This window comes from Lacerta agilis, chromosome 3 (assembly GCF_009819535.1).
Source record: "Lacerta agilis isolate rLacAgi1 chromosome 3, rLacAgi1.pri, whole genome shotgun sequence".
Taxonomy (NCBI): Eukaryota; Metazoa; Chordata; class Lepidosauria; order Squamata; family Lacertidae; genus Lacerta; species Lacerta agilis.
This window is the reverse complement of record NC_046314.1, coordinates 130982-145210: the sequence shown is the minus strand read 5'-3', so window position 1 is coordinate 145210 and position 14229 is coordinate 130982. Positions and strand designations below refer to the sequence as shown.

At 42.0% G+C, this 14229-nt stretch overlaps 1 protein-coding gene across 1 annotated transcript in view; it reads left to right on the top strand.

Moving 5' to 3' along the window:
- COL4A1 (collagen type IV alpha 1 chain) overlaps positions 1-14229 on the top strand; it is a 170746-nt gene that overhangs the window by 86735 nt on the left and 69782 nt on the right. Inside the window, exons 25-29 of the mRNA XM_033145547.1 lie at positions 3856-4047; positions 5927-6095; positions 9840-9932; positions 10236-10340; positions 13633-13730. Of these exons, the coding sequence (XP_033001438.1) occupies positions 3856-4047; positions 5927-6095; positions 9840-9932; positions 10236-10340; positions 13633-13730 (657 nt within the window). The remainder of the gene's footprint in view (positions 1-3855; positions 4048-5926; positions 6096-9839; positions 9933-10235; positions 10341-13632; positions 13731-14229) is intronic.

Sequence of the window (14229 nt, the reverse complement as noted above, 5' to 3'; positions counted from 1 at the left end):
ATGGCTTTATAACTGTAATTGGTTTCAAGGTACATCATCTCAGTAAATGAACTAAGGAAATGTATTTTATTATTTGGTATATAATTCCTATTCTCTTATCCCCACGGAACTGTCATTGGGTAAACAGCAAAGGATATCTGCCCCAGGAGAGCTGGAGTCTGCCATCTTCCATTTCTCCAGAATGGCTTGTCCTCAGACTGAACACTCTTTGAAGGCAGGCATACTCCCTCTCTAGGCTGTTATCCAAAATCTCATAGTCCTTTATCCTCCATAAAAATTTAATGAAACTTTTTCATGAGACAGAGCAATAAAAAAAAACTAATTTAAATGAAAACAAAAAAAGAGAAAAGAATCACCACATAATTATCTCTGTCAACAAGCTGTTGACAGAAAATGTCTAGTCCACCATCTTCCTTCCTGGAAGCCAACACATCTCATCCTTTCCTGAAGTGCATCCTCAGAAGGGCAACTCTGCTTTCACCTCTGCTTCAGCATTAATTTCTGTCCTCGGATCTATACACACCCTGTCAGCAATGGAGAGCCTTCCATTTGAACCACTTAAGTTGATTCTGCTTCAAATTATATTCTTCAGAATGCTATCACTGGTGGCTATCACCATAGTACACTGCATCTCAGAGCTAAATGTGGTATTGGTGCACCACAACTATTGCACCTTTCATTGCAACCAGGTAGTCTGGGGCATCAACCTAGCCTTCAAACCAAAGGTTCTGTTTTCCTTCAATTGCCAACAGGATATGATCTTTCCATCTTTCTGCCCCAACTTAGTCAACCATCAGAAAAATCATAGAATCATATAATCATAGAGTTGGAAGAGACCCCAAGGGCCATCCAGTCCAACCCCCTGCCAAGCAGGAAACACCATCAAAGCATTCCTGACAGATGGCTGTCAAGCCTCCACTTAAAGACCTCCAAAGAAGGAGACTCCACCACACTCCTTGCACTCATGGCACTCCCTAGATGCCTGAGACCTCCTAAAAGTCTGCATCAACAGGACAAAGGCCTTCACCGGTTCCCTTTTCATCTTCTTCCACCCACCACCTCTAGAAAAGAGAGTGTCCGCTGCAAAGCTGGCCTGCTGGCTGAAGGGCAGCATGACCCTTGCCCATGTGTTTCGCAAACTCATGCTGCCCCCCAAGATCCTAGCTCACTCGGCAGCGATTTCTGCTGCATTTTCCTTGAATGCTCCCCCTTCTGAGATTTGTTGAGTGGCCACCTGTTCCACCTGTTCCAGTTCATCGGCCTTCATCAAGCATTTCAAGATAGATTGTAATGCCTTTGCAGAGGCAACCTTTGGCAAGTGCTCCAGCACATTCTAAGCACCTCAGCAGCAGTACAGCAGTAATCAAGGGTCAGTAATAATAACAATAATAATTTTTATTTATACCCCGCCCTCCCTGGCCAGAACCGGGCTCAGGGCGGCTAACACCAATAAAATTACAATAAAACGTAAAAGAAAGAAAAAAGAGTTAATTAAAATACGGGTTAAAATACAATTTAAAACGCAGCCTCATTTTAGTAGTAGCCCATAAATCAAAACCATAAGGGGAGGAAACATAAGGGTCAGACTGAGTCCAACCCAAAAGCCAGGCGGAACAGCTCCGTCTTGCAGGCCCTGCAGAAAGATGTCAAATCCCGCAGGGCCCTGGTCTCTTGTGACAGAGCGTTCCACCAAGTCAGGGCCAGTACTGAAAAGGCCCTGGCACTAGTTGAGACCAATCTAACCACCTTGCGGCTCGGGACCTCCAAAGTGTTATTTGTGGACCTTAAGGTCCTCCACAGGGCATACCAGGAGAGGCGGTCTGGTATGTCCTATTCTCCAATCACAGTTCCTGTCTCTGAGTCCTCTTTCCAGGAGTCCTCAAAGAGGCATTCATGGTTTTTTCCTAATTATGCTCATTCATGTTAGTTGTAGTATAAGCTCTCTTGCTTCTGTCTTGTCATTAAAAAAATTGGCTAGATCCAGAACAAACGGGGAGGAGTTGCCTAATTTTTTTTTTACATTAAGTTATAATTTTGCCCATTGGCCACACGGTGGAGCTGTTTTCCCATTCTTCTCTCATGGCAAGGTGCTTGGGTATAAAAAATCCCACTCATGGTAAGTAAGAACAGTTTCTTTTGTCACATCATGACTTAGGAGAACAGTATTTGTACTTTCATGTGCATGTCTTTTCAGTTATGGTATTCATGCTTAAATAATTGTGATGGAAATTACAGAAAGGATATTTAGCAAAATGTTTTTTCTATTTATTTAGTTAGGCCTACTTCGGACATTATTTAAATGACTGGCTGTTACATTTGCTTCTGGCAGCTGATTGTGAATGTTATGAAAGGGCAGCAGATTTTTATTTAATCTGTGATTGTTGTATTTTTACACTCAGGGAAAAATACTTTGTGAGGCTTTCTTTTCTCAGGTGGCAAAATAACTTGGCCAACCTTGGGTACTATGTACCTTGACTGGAGGTAGGGACAACATTTGCTGATCTGCCTCAGCAAATATCTTGGGCTTGTCCTCATTGTTTAAACAGCATTGTTACTGCCAGAAAGCATGGGTGTATCAGCAGATCACGGTTATCAACTGCCGTGAAGTGGGTTTCTCACATGTCTGCATTATGTTGCTGCTGTTTTATGTAAGCAGTAATTCCTTTGGTCCACATTCTGGATATTTATGGAATCAATAGAAAGCTTTTCTGTCAGTGTTGAAAGAATCTAATCAATCTAATCTTTCTTTCTTGTCTTAGAGCATATTCAGTTTTGCTTTGTTTAGTTTTGTTTTGCAAAAGAGACATGGTGCCACTGTCTTTCAAGCTGCATGTTGTTTTTTTTTAAAAAAAACATATTTATTAATTTTTATAAAACAAAAACAACTACAACACAATCAAACAAACAAAAACACAACAATACAAAAAACTATGATAAAAACAAACTTAAAACAATAACCACAATACAAAACAAAAAATCCCATTAATTATAACTGATAACTGTCCTTAACATTGTATATTGACTTCCTCCTATCTCCTCTTCCTGCGTTCCTTGTCTATCATCTTTAGTAATTTCTAAACATCTTATAAAACCTTATTTACTATAAAATAAGTTCTTAAGTATTATCTTAACTCATATTTCATCTATCTTAAACACTTAACCTAACTCTACTTCTGCAGTCTAACTTTTCTTCCAAATTATATCTAATTATCAATCATACAATAATTTTTTAAGTACAATTTGAATTTCTTCCATTCTTCTTCCACCGTGTCATCCCTCTGGTCACAAAGTTTCCCGGTCATCTTTGCGAGCTCCATATAGTCCATCATTTTCATCTGCCATTCTTCAATCGTTGGTATTTCTTCTGTCTTCCAGTTTTTAGCTATCAAGATTCTAGCTGCTGTTGTGGCATACATAAATACAGTTCTATCACAAGCTGCATGGTTTTGTTCAGTATACTTTCTTTGGTATGTGAGCTTCTTGTGTGCAGGAAGATTCAAATTATTTATGAGTGTGTGGATGCACTGTTAAATAAGCAATCCTTCACATGTGTTCTGAGATGAAAGTTACAGAAGGACTATATAACCTTTCTGAACATTTCAGTAAGTTCTTGGTTCCATTAGACCTGTCTGGCCATAAAGAGTGACAAGTTCTGATTCTCATGCCTCTCTGGAAATTTAGAGGTCTGTATTATTTCATAGCAACGCACACAGAAAAACTGAATATGATCAATCTTGGTAATTCATTATTTGTCACCTGAACATCTAGCACTAAAACCTGAGGTTGTTTAGTTTTTTTTCTGATTTATTAAACTATTTTTATTAGGTATTTAATGATGCTATAATGTTATTTCAGGGACCTCCAGGTGTACCTGGACTGGCAGGAAGCCCAGGAGCAAAAGGGGAACCTGGAGATGTTTTTTTTGACTCTGATTTAAAAGGTGATAAAGGAGATCCAGGATTCCCTGGACCTCCAGGTGTTCCTGGAAGAGAAGGAAGACCAGGGCGGGATGGCCTGCCAGGTGCCCCAGGTCTTAAAGGTGCATCGGTAGGTGTAATATGCCTGTGTTTGTCCATTGTACTGTCTACTATATTAACTGTAGGGTATTACTGTCACAAGATGCCAGCACATTCACCCTATCTTTCTTACACACATCTGATAGCAACACTCCATGTTACAGTTACAGGTGGGTAGCCGTGTTGGTCTGCCATAGTCAAAACAAAATAAAATAAAAAGTTCTTTCCAGTAGCACCTTAGAGACCAACTAAGTTTGTTCTTGGTATGAGCTTTCGTGTGCATGCACATTTCTTCAGATGCACTGAAACGGAACTCCATGTTACAGTTCTCATTCACTGGAATGCTCTTACATTCCATTACAATATTTATTTATGCATGCAGTGCAGAATACCTGCAATAATACCTGCTTGGAAGTAGACTAGGTAGCTCTCAACATTTTGGGTGCACTCACTGTGTTTAAACATCAATGTTAACTTGAGTTTAATTTTCCCCCATGTTGATATTTTCAAGAATGGGTCTGACACTTTGTTCTTCTTATTTTATTACTACATTTCTCTATTGTGCAATGGGGGCCCTGGTGTCACACTTTAACCCAGTCTGTGACATTCTGTGACAGCCAAACCTTTGTCACTCACTACCACAAAAGTAGTTTGGTGACTTTATGGCAAAGTGCATAACTGGTTGGTTATGCCACTACGCTACACCTGTTGCCAAAGGGCTGACAGGAAGAGCAGGTCAGAGAGGAAGACGCAAGGCTAACTTGCAGTTAGTTTCTGTATTAAGGAAAGGGGGGGAAATACAAGGAGGCTCATAAACGCAAACTCCCCTAATTAAGAAGTTGCTCGAACTGGCATGCAGCCCCTCCTTCACTCTCAAGCCTTCTTAGTTAGGGCTCCTCCCCTGTACTCTTCCTCTACAGCGAGCCCCAGGAGCCCCTCTCTATGCCTTGGCAACATGTAACATCCATGGGGTAAGTCAGGCCGGAGAGCTGTCAGCACAGGAGCTGTCAGGATGGATCTGGGAGAGAGATGCAGGACCTGGCTCCCCTCTATAGTCTCTGTTGCAACCTGCATCCAAACTGGAAACCTCATCATTTTGCCCTTGTTCTGGGCCACTTGTCTGCTTCTGCCTCTTAATGATCCCTCAAGCTTCCTGCTTCTAGTACCTCCCAACTTGTGCCCTCCTCTGGGGGTCTCTTGGGTGGGAAGCTTCCACCCCTCTTCCTCATCCAAGCAGTCCCTGACACCTGCAAATGTGGTTGTACATCAGGGGTAGCCAACATGGGGCTCCATAGATATGGTTGAACTTCCCATCAGCTCCAGCCAGCATGACAGTGGCAGCGATGATGAATGTTGTAGTCCAACAACATCTGGAGAGCACAGTGTTGGCTATACACCCTATATATGATCCATTTTAAATGAAGAATAGCTACAAATATTCTAAATATACCCACATCTGTAGACTGGTGATGGCTGAGCTTCCAACCCGCACTTTGGATTATGTTGGATCATCTCGAAAACAAGCTGTTACTTTCTTCCTAAAAGGTCTGTGGGTGCCTTAGCTTGTTTCCAAGGCAATCTAAATCCAGCCCACCCTTTCAACCTCACTCTTTTCCAAGCATAACAAAATGGGTCTCAGCAACATCCCTACTGGAAACCTAGTTGCTTTTGTCTTGTAATGAGGGGGCAACTATATTCTGAGCAGCAAGTAATTTTAAATGATCCCATTTCAGGAACAGAATTTATGCACATTGGAAAACGTTTATTCATAATCCAGTGTGGCTGCAGCTTGTTTATTGTAATGGTTAATCCAGCTACCTTAGTTAAACTAATGCAATATAATAAAATAAATGTTACTCTTTGATGTGTAAGGCGAAGAGGTTATTGTTTTCTTGTTTTCTTAAAACCAGGGAACAATTGGGTTAAAAGGAGAACGTGGCCTCCCAGGAATAAGTGGTTTTCCAGGACCCCGTGGAGACAGAGGTTTTCCTGGTTCCCCAGGGGTCGGGCCCTCTGGACCACCTGGTGATAAAGGGGACAAAGGTATTTCAGGGATTCCCGGCACACCAGGATTTCCAGGTAACACTACTGATGGTAGTCATACAAATAGCTACTATATACCCAGATGACAATATCAGCAATACCAAAACTGCACAAAATGTTTTTAAAAAATCAGTCACACAATTAGCAGGAGAATTGGTGTGAAACTTCATGAGTTTTTGAAAAAAGACTCTAAAGGACAGCATTGTAATGTTAGAAACAATAAGCTAGTGAGAGATAAAGTGCTTTTCAAATTCTGTGACTTACATTAAGATCTAAAAAAGTGCTACCTTTTGATTTTCACATTTGAGTGTAAGAGTGTCTGATAGTTTCCTGTACAACTATTGTTTATTTTATACCCACTCTTCATCCTTGCTTCTCAGGACAGATTGCAACAATTAAAACACAATGTTAAAAACAGTTTAAAGCCACTTACAATCAGAAAAACAAGGTGGGTCCTTAAAATATACATCTTGGGTATCAGATGCCAGAGTAAAGAGGGTAAATAGCATTGGCAGAAAGCTGTATAAGGAAGATGACAGATGTATCTCTGGCGGTGGGAGAGAGCTGCACTACTTAGAATCTGCCACAGAGAATGCTCTCTCCTAAGCAACCAGCCCTCAAGCTTCTGAGGGTGGAGGAACTAAGAAGAGGGTTCCTCTGCTTTCCTTACCACTTGAGGGTGGCTGTAGCGAAGGGGGTGGTCTTCCAAGTGTTTGGGGCCTAAATGACTATTTAGGGCTTTAAACCCCAACATGAACATCTTGAATTGGGCCTGGGAAGAAACTGAAAACCAGTGAAGCTGTTTGGGTTATGTGAGATCTAAATGGCACCTCAGGTAGTAACCTGACTGGTGGATTTTGAACCAATTGAAGTTTCCAAATTGTCTTGAAGGGCAGTAATTTCTATCCAAAAAGGACCATAGATAGTGAAACAGCCACTGTGGTCACCTGAACTTCCAGCACTGATGATGAACCCAGGAGCACCTCCAAGCTGTGGACCTGCGTCTTCCAGGGAAGGGCCACCCTGTCCTGAAGAGGCTGTCTCCCCACCCCCTGGAAATGAGAACTTGGGACACACAAAGCCCATCATCTCCTCCAAGCACTAGTCTGACACCTCAGTCACTTCTCCCTGTTTAGGTGGAAGAAAGAATTAAGAGCTGGGTCTGGGTGTCATCTGCATATTGATGGCACTTCACTTCAGATCTCCGGTGAATATTTTCAGTGGCTTTGTATATACCCTGTTTCTCCTAAAATAAGACATAGCCATAAAATAAGCCATAGCAGGATTTCTATGCATTTGCGAAATATAAGCCGTTCCCCAAAAATAAGCCATAGTGACGTGGTACCTCCCATTAAAACAGCCTGGAGAGGCGTGGCTATGCAGCGTACCGATGCAACGCGGTTAAAATAAGACATCCCCTGAAAATAAGCCGTATGTTAAATAGCATGTGGAAAAACCTGGAACCCTGTGGGACACTACAAGACAACTCCCACGGTAATGAATTGTAGCCTTCTATGGCCACTTTCAATGCCTGGCATCTGCAGGAAGGGCTGGTATAAAACCCCGCCTAAAATCCTGGTGAGCCTCTGCCAGTCAGTGTAGACTATCCTGAACTATATGGACCAATAGCCTGGCTCAGTATAAGGTAGCATCCTATGGAGTCCTTCAGAAAACACAAAACAGTGTACAAGGTACCAGTATGTGAACAGGCAAGGAGGAGTGAGCCCCTGCATTCTCAGAAAAGAGTTGTTGAAGGGGGAAAGAAAATGAATCAGAGATACATGAAATGGAAATGAAGGATACCTAGAGGCTTCAGACCAAATCAATGAAAAGCTGGAAGGACTGGATGATCACAGAATTATAGAATTGTAGACTTGGAAGAGACTGCAAGGGTCATCTAATGCAACTCTCCGCAATGCAGGAATCTTGCCCAATGTGGGGCTCAAACCAAAAATCCTGAGATTAAGAGGCTCATGTTCTGCCAACCGAACTACTTAACAATTGGCATGGAATAGCTTAATTGAAGAAAACAGATGCTGGAATGGAAATGCCTTCCATACAAGGATTTGGAGGAGGAGGAGATAAAATCACAAACAATGAAATGGAGAATTATCTGGATATTACATTGATGGAGCTGAGATTAAAAAAAAAGCTTTAGGAAAACTTCAATCTTTCAGTTCTAGCAGAAAGAATTTATTTTGCATACGATTTGGAGCAAATTCAGAGAATGATGCTACTAAATTTATGGTACTCTCTCTGGAAAAAGATTGGAAAAAATGAAAATGGAAGGTCCTAGAAGAGGATATCAGGATATTATCATAAATACAACAGGAAATGGAAATACAAGAAAAAATGGAATTTGAACATACAAAACTGGATGTGAACCAAAGGATGTACAATAGTAATAAATATGGATTATTAGCCCATATGTGACCATAATGGAGTCCACTTCCTTTGGAGTCCTATGGCTGGCGCCTTTATTAAGGCCCAGAGATTGTATACTCATGGGGGTGGGAGATAGTTGATGGAGGACCCTGGGGGAGAGACAGGAAAATGTTGGTCTCCCAGGTGAGAGCCTGGAGGAGAAAGGAAAGAGCCCAGGTGAGAGCTGGGAGGAGCTACTTACTATCTTCTGTGGGGATAAGAAATGCTTTTAGAGAAGACTGTATTTTATTTATCCTTATTTGTATTTTTAAGCTTCTATTTTATTGTATTATGAAAAAGTTAAATAAAAATCTCATACAAAAAATAAAAGACTTGAAAAAAAATTAAAATAGGTTACTCTTACTTGAATTCTGCTTTTTAAAATGATGTTATTCTTGCTTTCAGACTGAGACTGCTTCAGAGAAGTAGCTATATTATTTCTCTAGTTCTTACCCCTTTGCACAGCTAATAGGCTCTTTACACTTTTATTCTCATTTGCAAGTCAACTCACTAGTTCCTAGAGGACTTCCCTTGACGTATGCCGTGTAGAGCAGAGTCTCTCAGTGCCGCTTCCGCCACACTGGGCCTCTCCAGCTGCCCTCTGACCTGGCCATTGAAGACTGTTCCTTGTTTCGGCCAGAAGCGGGCTATTATTTATTTCTTCACACAGTTAAAACTTCCCCTCCCAGCAATGTTTATAACTAAATTTAAATTTTAAAAATTATTTTTTCTCTCAGAATGTAGCCATTTTTTAATAGCAGCTGCAACAAGCCAGACAAGGTGGTCTCTCCCATTGGAGAAGAATTTGAGCAAGTGATCTTGTGTCCTCCAGAGGGAGGGATCACCCCCAGGTTAAGGAAAGCCTTGGTAGCACCTCAGAGAACAAAAATGCACAGGTAGAAAAAATGTCCATTTCCCACAACTTCTATTCATGTGTGGCTATTATAATATTTTCAGCTTTATATATAGGGAAGCAACTTAAAACATTAGTTGCTGGTGTTCTTGGGGGGAAAGAACCAATGTAAAACGCCAGAAAGCGTATTTGGAAAAAGAATCAAAATGAGTATGTGCTAGTAATAGTGTAACAATATATCGATATGGTAAAAATGTTATTCTTCGCTGGGTGCAGAAGGATCCTATTCGTGTTTGTTCAGAAATAAGTCTTGCTGTATTTAGTGGGGCTTACTTCCTAGTACGTATGTTTAAGATTTCAACCTGAGTTACTCTTCTCTTCTTCCTCTTTCGTCCATTAAATGTAGGAGAGTATATTATTGAGATAATGTTACTTATTATGAAAAGCAACTGATTGATAACATAGCAAATTAACAAGCATGTATCTTTTTCATGCATTACAAGGACCCAAAGGTGAAGCTGGGAGCGTCATTTCTCTGCCTGGTTCTCCAGGAGCAGATGGCATTCCTGGGCCCCCTGGAATTCAGGGCATCCAAGGTAGTTTATCTCATATTAATGTGGGGAATTGTTCTGTAGCTCTCCCATTTCACCCAAATTCTCTTGTTTGTGTTACAACCAGTGCTTTCCCCCCTAAAAAACAAAATGTTTAGGTGTAGTCTCATTTTGACTCAAGAAAACCACAATTTTACAGTTCAAATTGTGAAAAAGAAATACAGTAAATGGACAAAAGTACAAAGATTCACAAAATGTTCAGGGGTATGCATACCCCTGTGTACCCCCCCCCCCAAAAAAAGCACTGGTTAGAACTAAACATGGGTCATTTTGTTTTTAACTGCACAGGTGACAAAGGAGATCCAGGTATCCCAGGAAGGCCTGGCCTGCCTGGTGAAAAAGGCCAGACAGGTCCACCAGGAATTGGGTTTCCTGGCTCACCAGGGCTCCCAGGTATGTTGTGCTTTATTTTGTGGTTGTAAGAGAAGGCATAATCCGATAGGCAGCCTATAAATAATAAAATAAAAATTAAATAATGTAAAATGTTCTTTGTAGTAAACATTTGCTGTAACCTGCGCCTCCATGGTTGGCCGTTTAACAGCTAGAGAGCACCAAGTGTTCTACCTCTGCTTCTACCAGCGCCTTCCGTTAAGAGTTTGGGTATAATCCTAGACACCTCCCTTTCCATGGAGGCGCAGGTTACAGCAACAGTTAAGGCGACATTTTTCCATCTCCAGCGGGTGCAGAATGCTGCGGCGAGGCTCCTCACGGGGTCTTTGCCGCGGGATCACATTCATCCAGTGCTTTACCAGCTGCACTGGCTCCCGGTGGAGTATAGGGTCAGGTTTAAGGTGCTGGTTCTGACCTTTAAAGCCCTATGTGGCTTAGGACCCTCGTATTTACGGGACCGCCTCTCCTGGTATGCCCCACAGAGGACCTTAAGGTCCACAAATAACAATAGCTTAAGGGTCCCAGGCCCAAAAGAAGACAGATTATTCTCTACAAGGGCCAGGGCTTTTTCAGTGTTGGCTCCGACCTGGTGGAATACTCTGTCCCACAAGACTAGGGCCCTGCGGGACCTGACCTCCTTCCACAGGGCCTGTAAGACAGAGTTATTCCGTCTGGCTTTTAATCTAGCCTGATCCCCTATTTCTTTTCCCCTTCCCTTTTTTCTGAAGAAACCCTTCTGGGTCCCCACATTAAAATTCCTCCCTGGTCTCCCTACTGGCCTAGCATAACTAACCTGGCCAGTTAGCCCTGGGGATCCCACTGGTGTTTGTTTTTTATGCTGTTTTTTAGCTGTTTTTAAAGTTGTTTTAATCATTGTCTTATATCTGTTGTTAGCCCCCTGAGCCCGGTTTCTGGATCAGGAAGGGCAGGGTAGAAGTAAAAATGTATTATTATTATTATTATTATTATTATTATTATTATTATTATTATTATTTTTCTTGAGAGTGGTGTAAATCTAGGAAATCCAGCTATGTAGGGTAAATCCAGCTATGTAGGTATAAGACTAAAACTGTGATACTGGAACAAATAATAACAGGATAAATGATGTGGGGAGGGAACTGTAGCTGGAGATAGGAAAAGAGGCGGTAAAGGAACACCTAGGTACTTTAAATGAATTCAAGTCTCCATGGCCTGATGAACTGCATCTAAGGGTACTAAAAGAACTTGCAGATTTAATCTCAGGGCCTCTGTCTATAATCTTTGAGAATTCTTGGAGAAGAAGGTGAGGCCTCTGCAGATCAGAGGTTGGGCAAATGATGTCCCCATATTCAAAAAGAGGAAAACAGAAAACCCGTGATTACCAACTGGTGAGCTTATTGATACCAGGAAAGGTCCTAGTAAAGGATGCTGTGATTACTCAAAAACAAGTAATGCCAGACGAATCTCATTTCCCCCTGCCCTTCTTTTTATGAACAATGATCAAGAGTCTGGAAACCAAGCCTTATGAGGAACTTGAGGGAGTTTAGCCTGGAATAGAGGAGACTGAGAGGAAATATGATAGCCATCTTCAAACATATGTAGGGCTGTCACATGCAAGAGGGAGCAAGGTTATTTTCTCCTGCTCCAGGACACAAACCAATGGATTCAAATCATAAGAAATGAGATCCCTGTTTCCCATTGTTGAAAAGAAAAGGGAAAAGTTCCCTGCTCTTTGTCCCTGTTTTTCCTCCTGGTTTTTTTATATTTATATTTTATATTTGGCCCCTTTTTGCCAGCATGAGAATTTTTTCCTTGCAGTGCATTGCTCCTGGGACTGACAGGATTGTGTTGCAGCAAAGCTTGCTGCTCAGTCTCCCTGTCAGAAGTGTTCATTTCACTGGTTGTTTCCCCCTTTGTATGAAAGCCAACAGTCTTTGTTGAACAGGGGAACAGGAGACTGTGGCTCAGGTCACAGTCTCTGCATAGGATTAAAGGAAAGAGATCCGTCTTGCCAGCAAAGCTCATTTCTTCTCCCAGTCAGTTCTCAGTGAGCTTAACTAACATGTCCACCACTGTTGCAGCCACCCAGTGAAGCAGCAGGCTTACTGAGGGAGAGTGATGCAATGGTGGTTGTTCTTTTGACAGGAAAGGCCATTTTCTAAAGATATATAAGGAAGGCACCTGGGGAGAGCATTCCACAAACGGGGAGCCACTGTAGAAAAGGCCCGTTCTTGTGTTGCCATGCTCTGGACCTCATGTGGAGGACGCATACAAAAAGGGGCCTCAGATGATGAACGCAGAGTCCAGATCAATTTATATGGAGAGAAGTGGTCCTTGAGGTATTGTGGTCCTGAGCCATTTCAGGTTTTATAGGTCAAAACCAGCACTTTGATTGGGCCCAGAAGCTAATTGGCAGCCAGTGCAGTTGGGCCAGGATTGGTATAATATGCTCAAACTGTCTTGCCATAGTGAGCAACCTGGCCGCCGAGTTCTGCTCCAGCTGAAGTTTCTGAACTATCGTTAGTGGCAGCTCCACGTATAACACATTGCAGTAATCCAGCCTAAAGGTTATCAAAGCCTAGACAACAGAATTTAGGCTATCCCTGTTCAGATAAGGGTGCAACTGGGCCACCAGCCGAAGCTGATGGAAGGCACAACATGCCACTGAGGCCACCTGACCCTCAAGCGACAGCAAAGGATCCAGGTCAGAGTACCTCCAAGCTACATATCTGCTACTTCAGAGGAAGTGTAACCCCCTCAAGAGCAGGCCACCTTCCAGCAATCTGGTCTGGGGAAGCACCCACTAACAGTGCCTCTGTCTTATCTGGATTGAACTTCAGTTTGTTTGCTCTCATCCAGTCCATTACCGAGGCAAGGCATCAGTCCATTATTGTGATGTGTGAATGCAGCCAAAGAGTGTGGGTTAGCTTTGGTCACACCCTCCACTAATATGCAGCCCTGGCAGATTGCTCTTCTAGGCGGGGGGGGGGGGGGGGGGTCCCCATCCCTGTCTTTAAAAATGAGCATGTTGATGTAGAAGCAGTAGGTACTCCGTCAGATAGCAAGCACCCTCTCTATTTTATTATTTATTTAATAGAATTTATACACCGCTTGATTATTAAAAAACAACAACTTGAAGTGGTTTACAAAAGATAAAACAGTAAAAGCAATAAATATTTACAACCCTACTTTAAAACATACAAGTTAAAATAATAAAACAGATTAAAATTACTGCTTTCAAATCCAGTCATTCCCTGTATTTTTAAAAACTGTGTTTCTAACATAACCGCATATTATCACGTATTTGATTTTGTAGGTTTTCCTGGTCAGTCGGGCCCACCAGGTGTAACTGGAGAAAAGGGAGAACCCGGTTCTCCAGGGTTACCAGGTGCAAAAGGGGCACACGGACAAAAGGTATTTATTAAGAGCTTCATCTAACTTCTACCAATTATAGCTGCAGGTACTAGCAGTCATGGAGGTTCAGACATTGGCCACCATCTCTAGAGACTCCAGGAAGGCATTGCTAATGCATGGCTTGACATCCTCTCCTGGATTATTCAGGCATACTTTGTGTTTCTCCAGACGGTGGGGGTGTCATCTGACACCAGCTCTATCTCATTTGGGCAGAGTTGGAGCTCTTAAGAATCTAATTCCATTTCATGCACAATTGTATTTTTTCCTTTTCCTTTTTTGGCAGGGCCTTTGGGGCTAGAGGGCAGGAAGGAAGCTGTTTATTTATCTGATTTCTTACCTACTCTTCACCATGAGGTCCAAGGGTGGGTTAAAACATTTTTTAAAAATACTATATTAAAATATGGTTACCAGATTTTTTTTCAATGAATCCGGGGACCCCTTTTTCTTTTCTTTTCTTTTTTTTTTTTTTTGAAGCTGAGTAGCAACAGGGAGTCAGTAG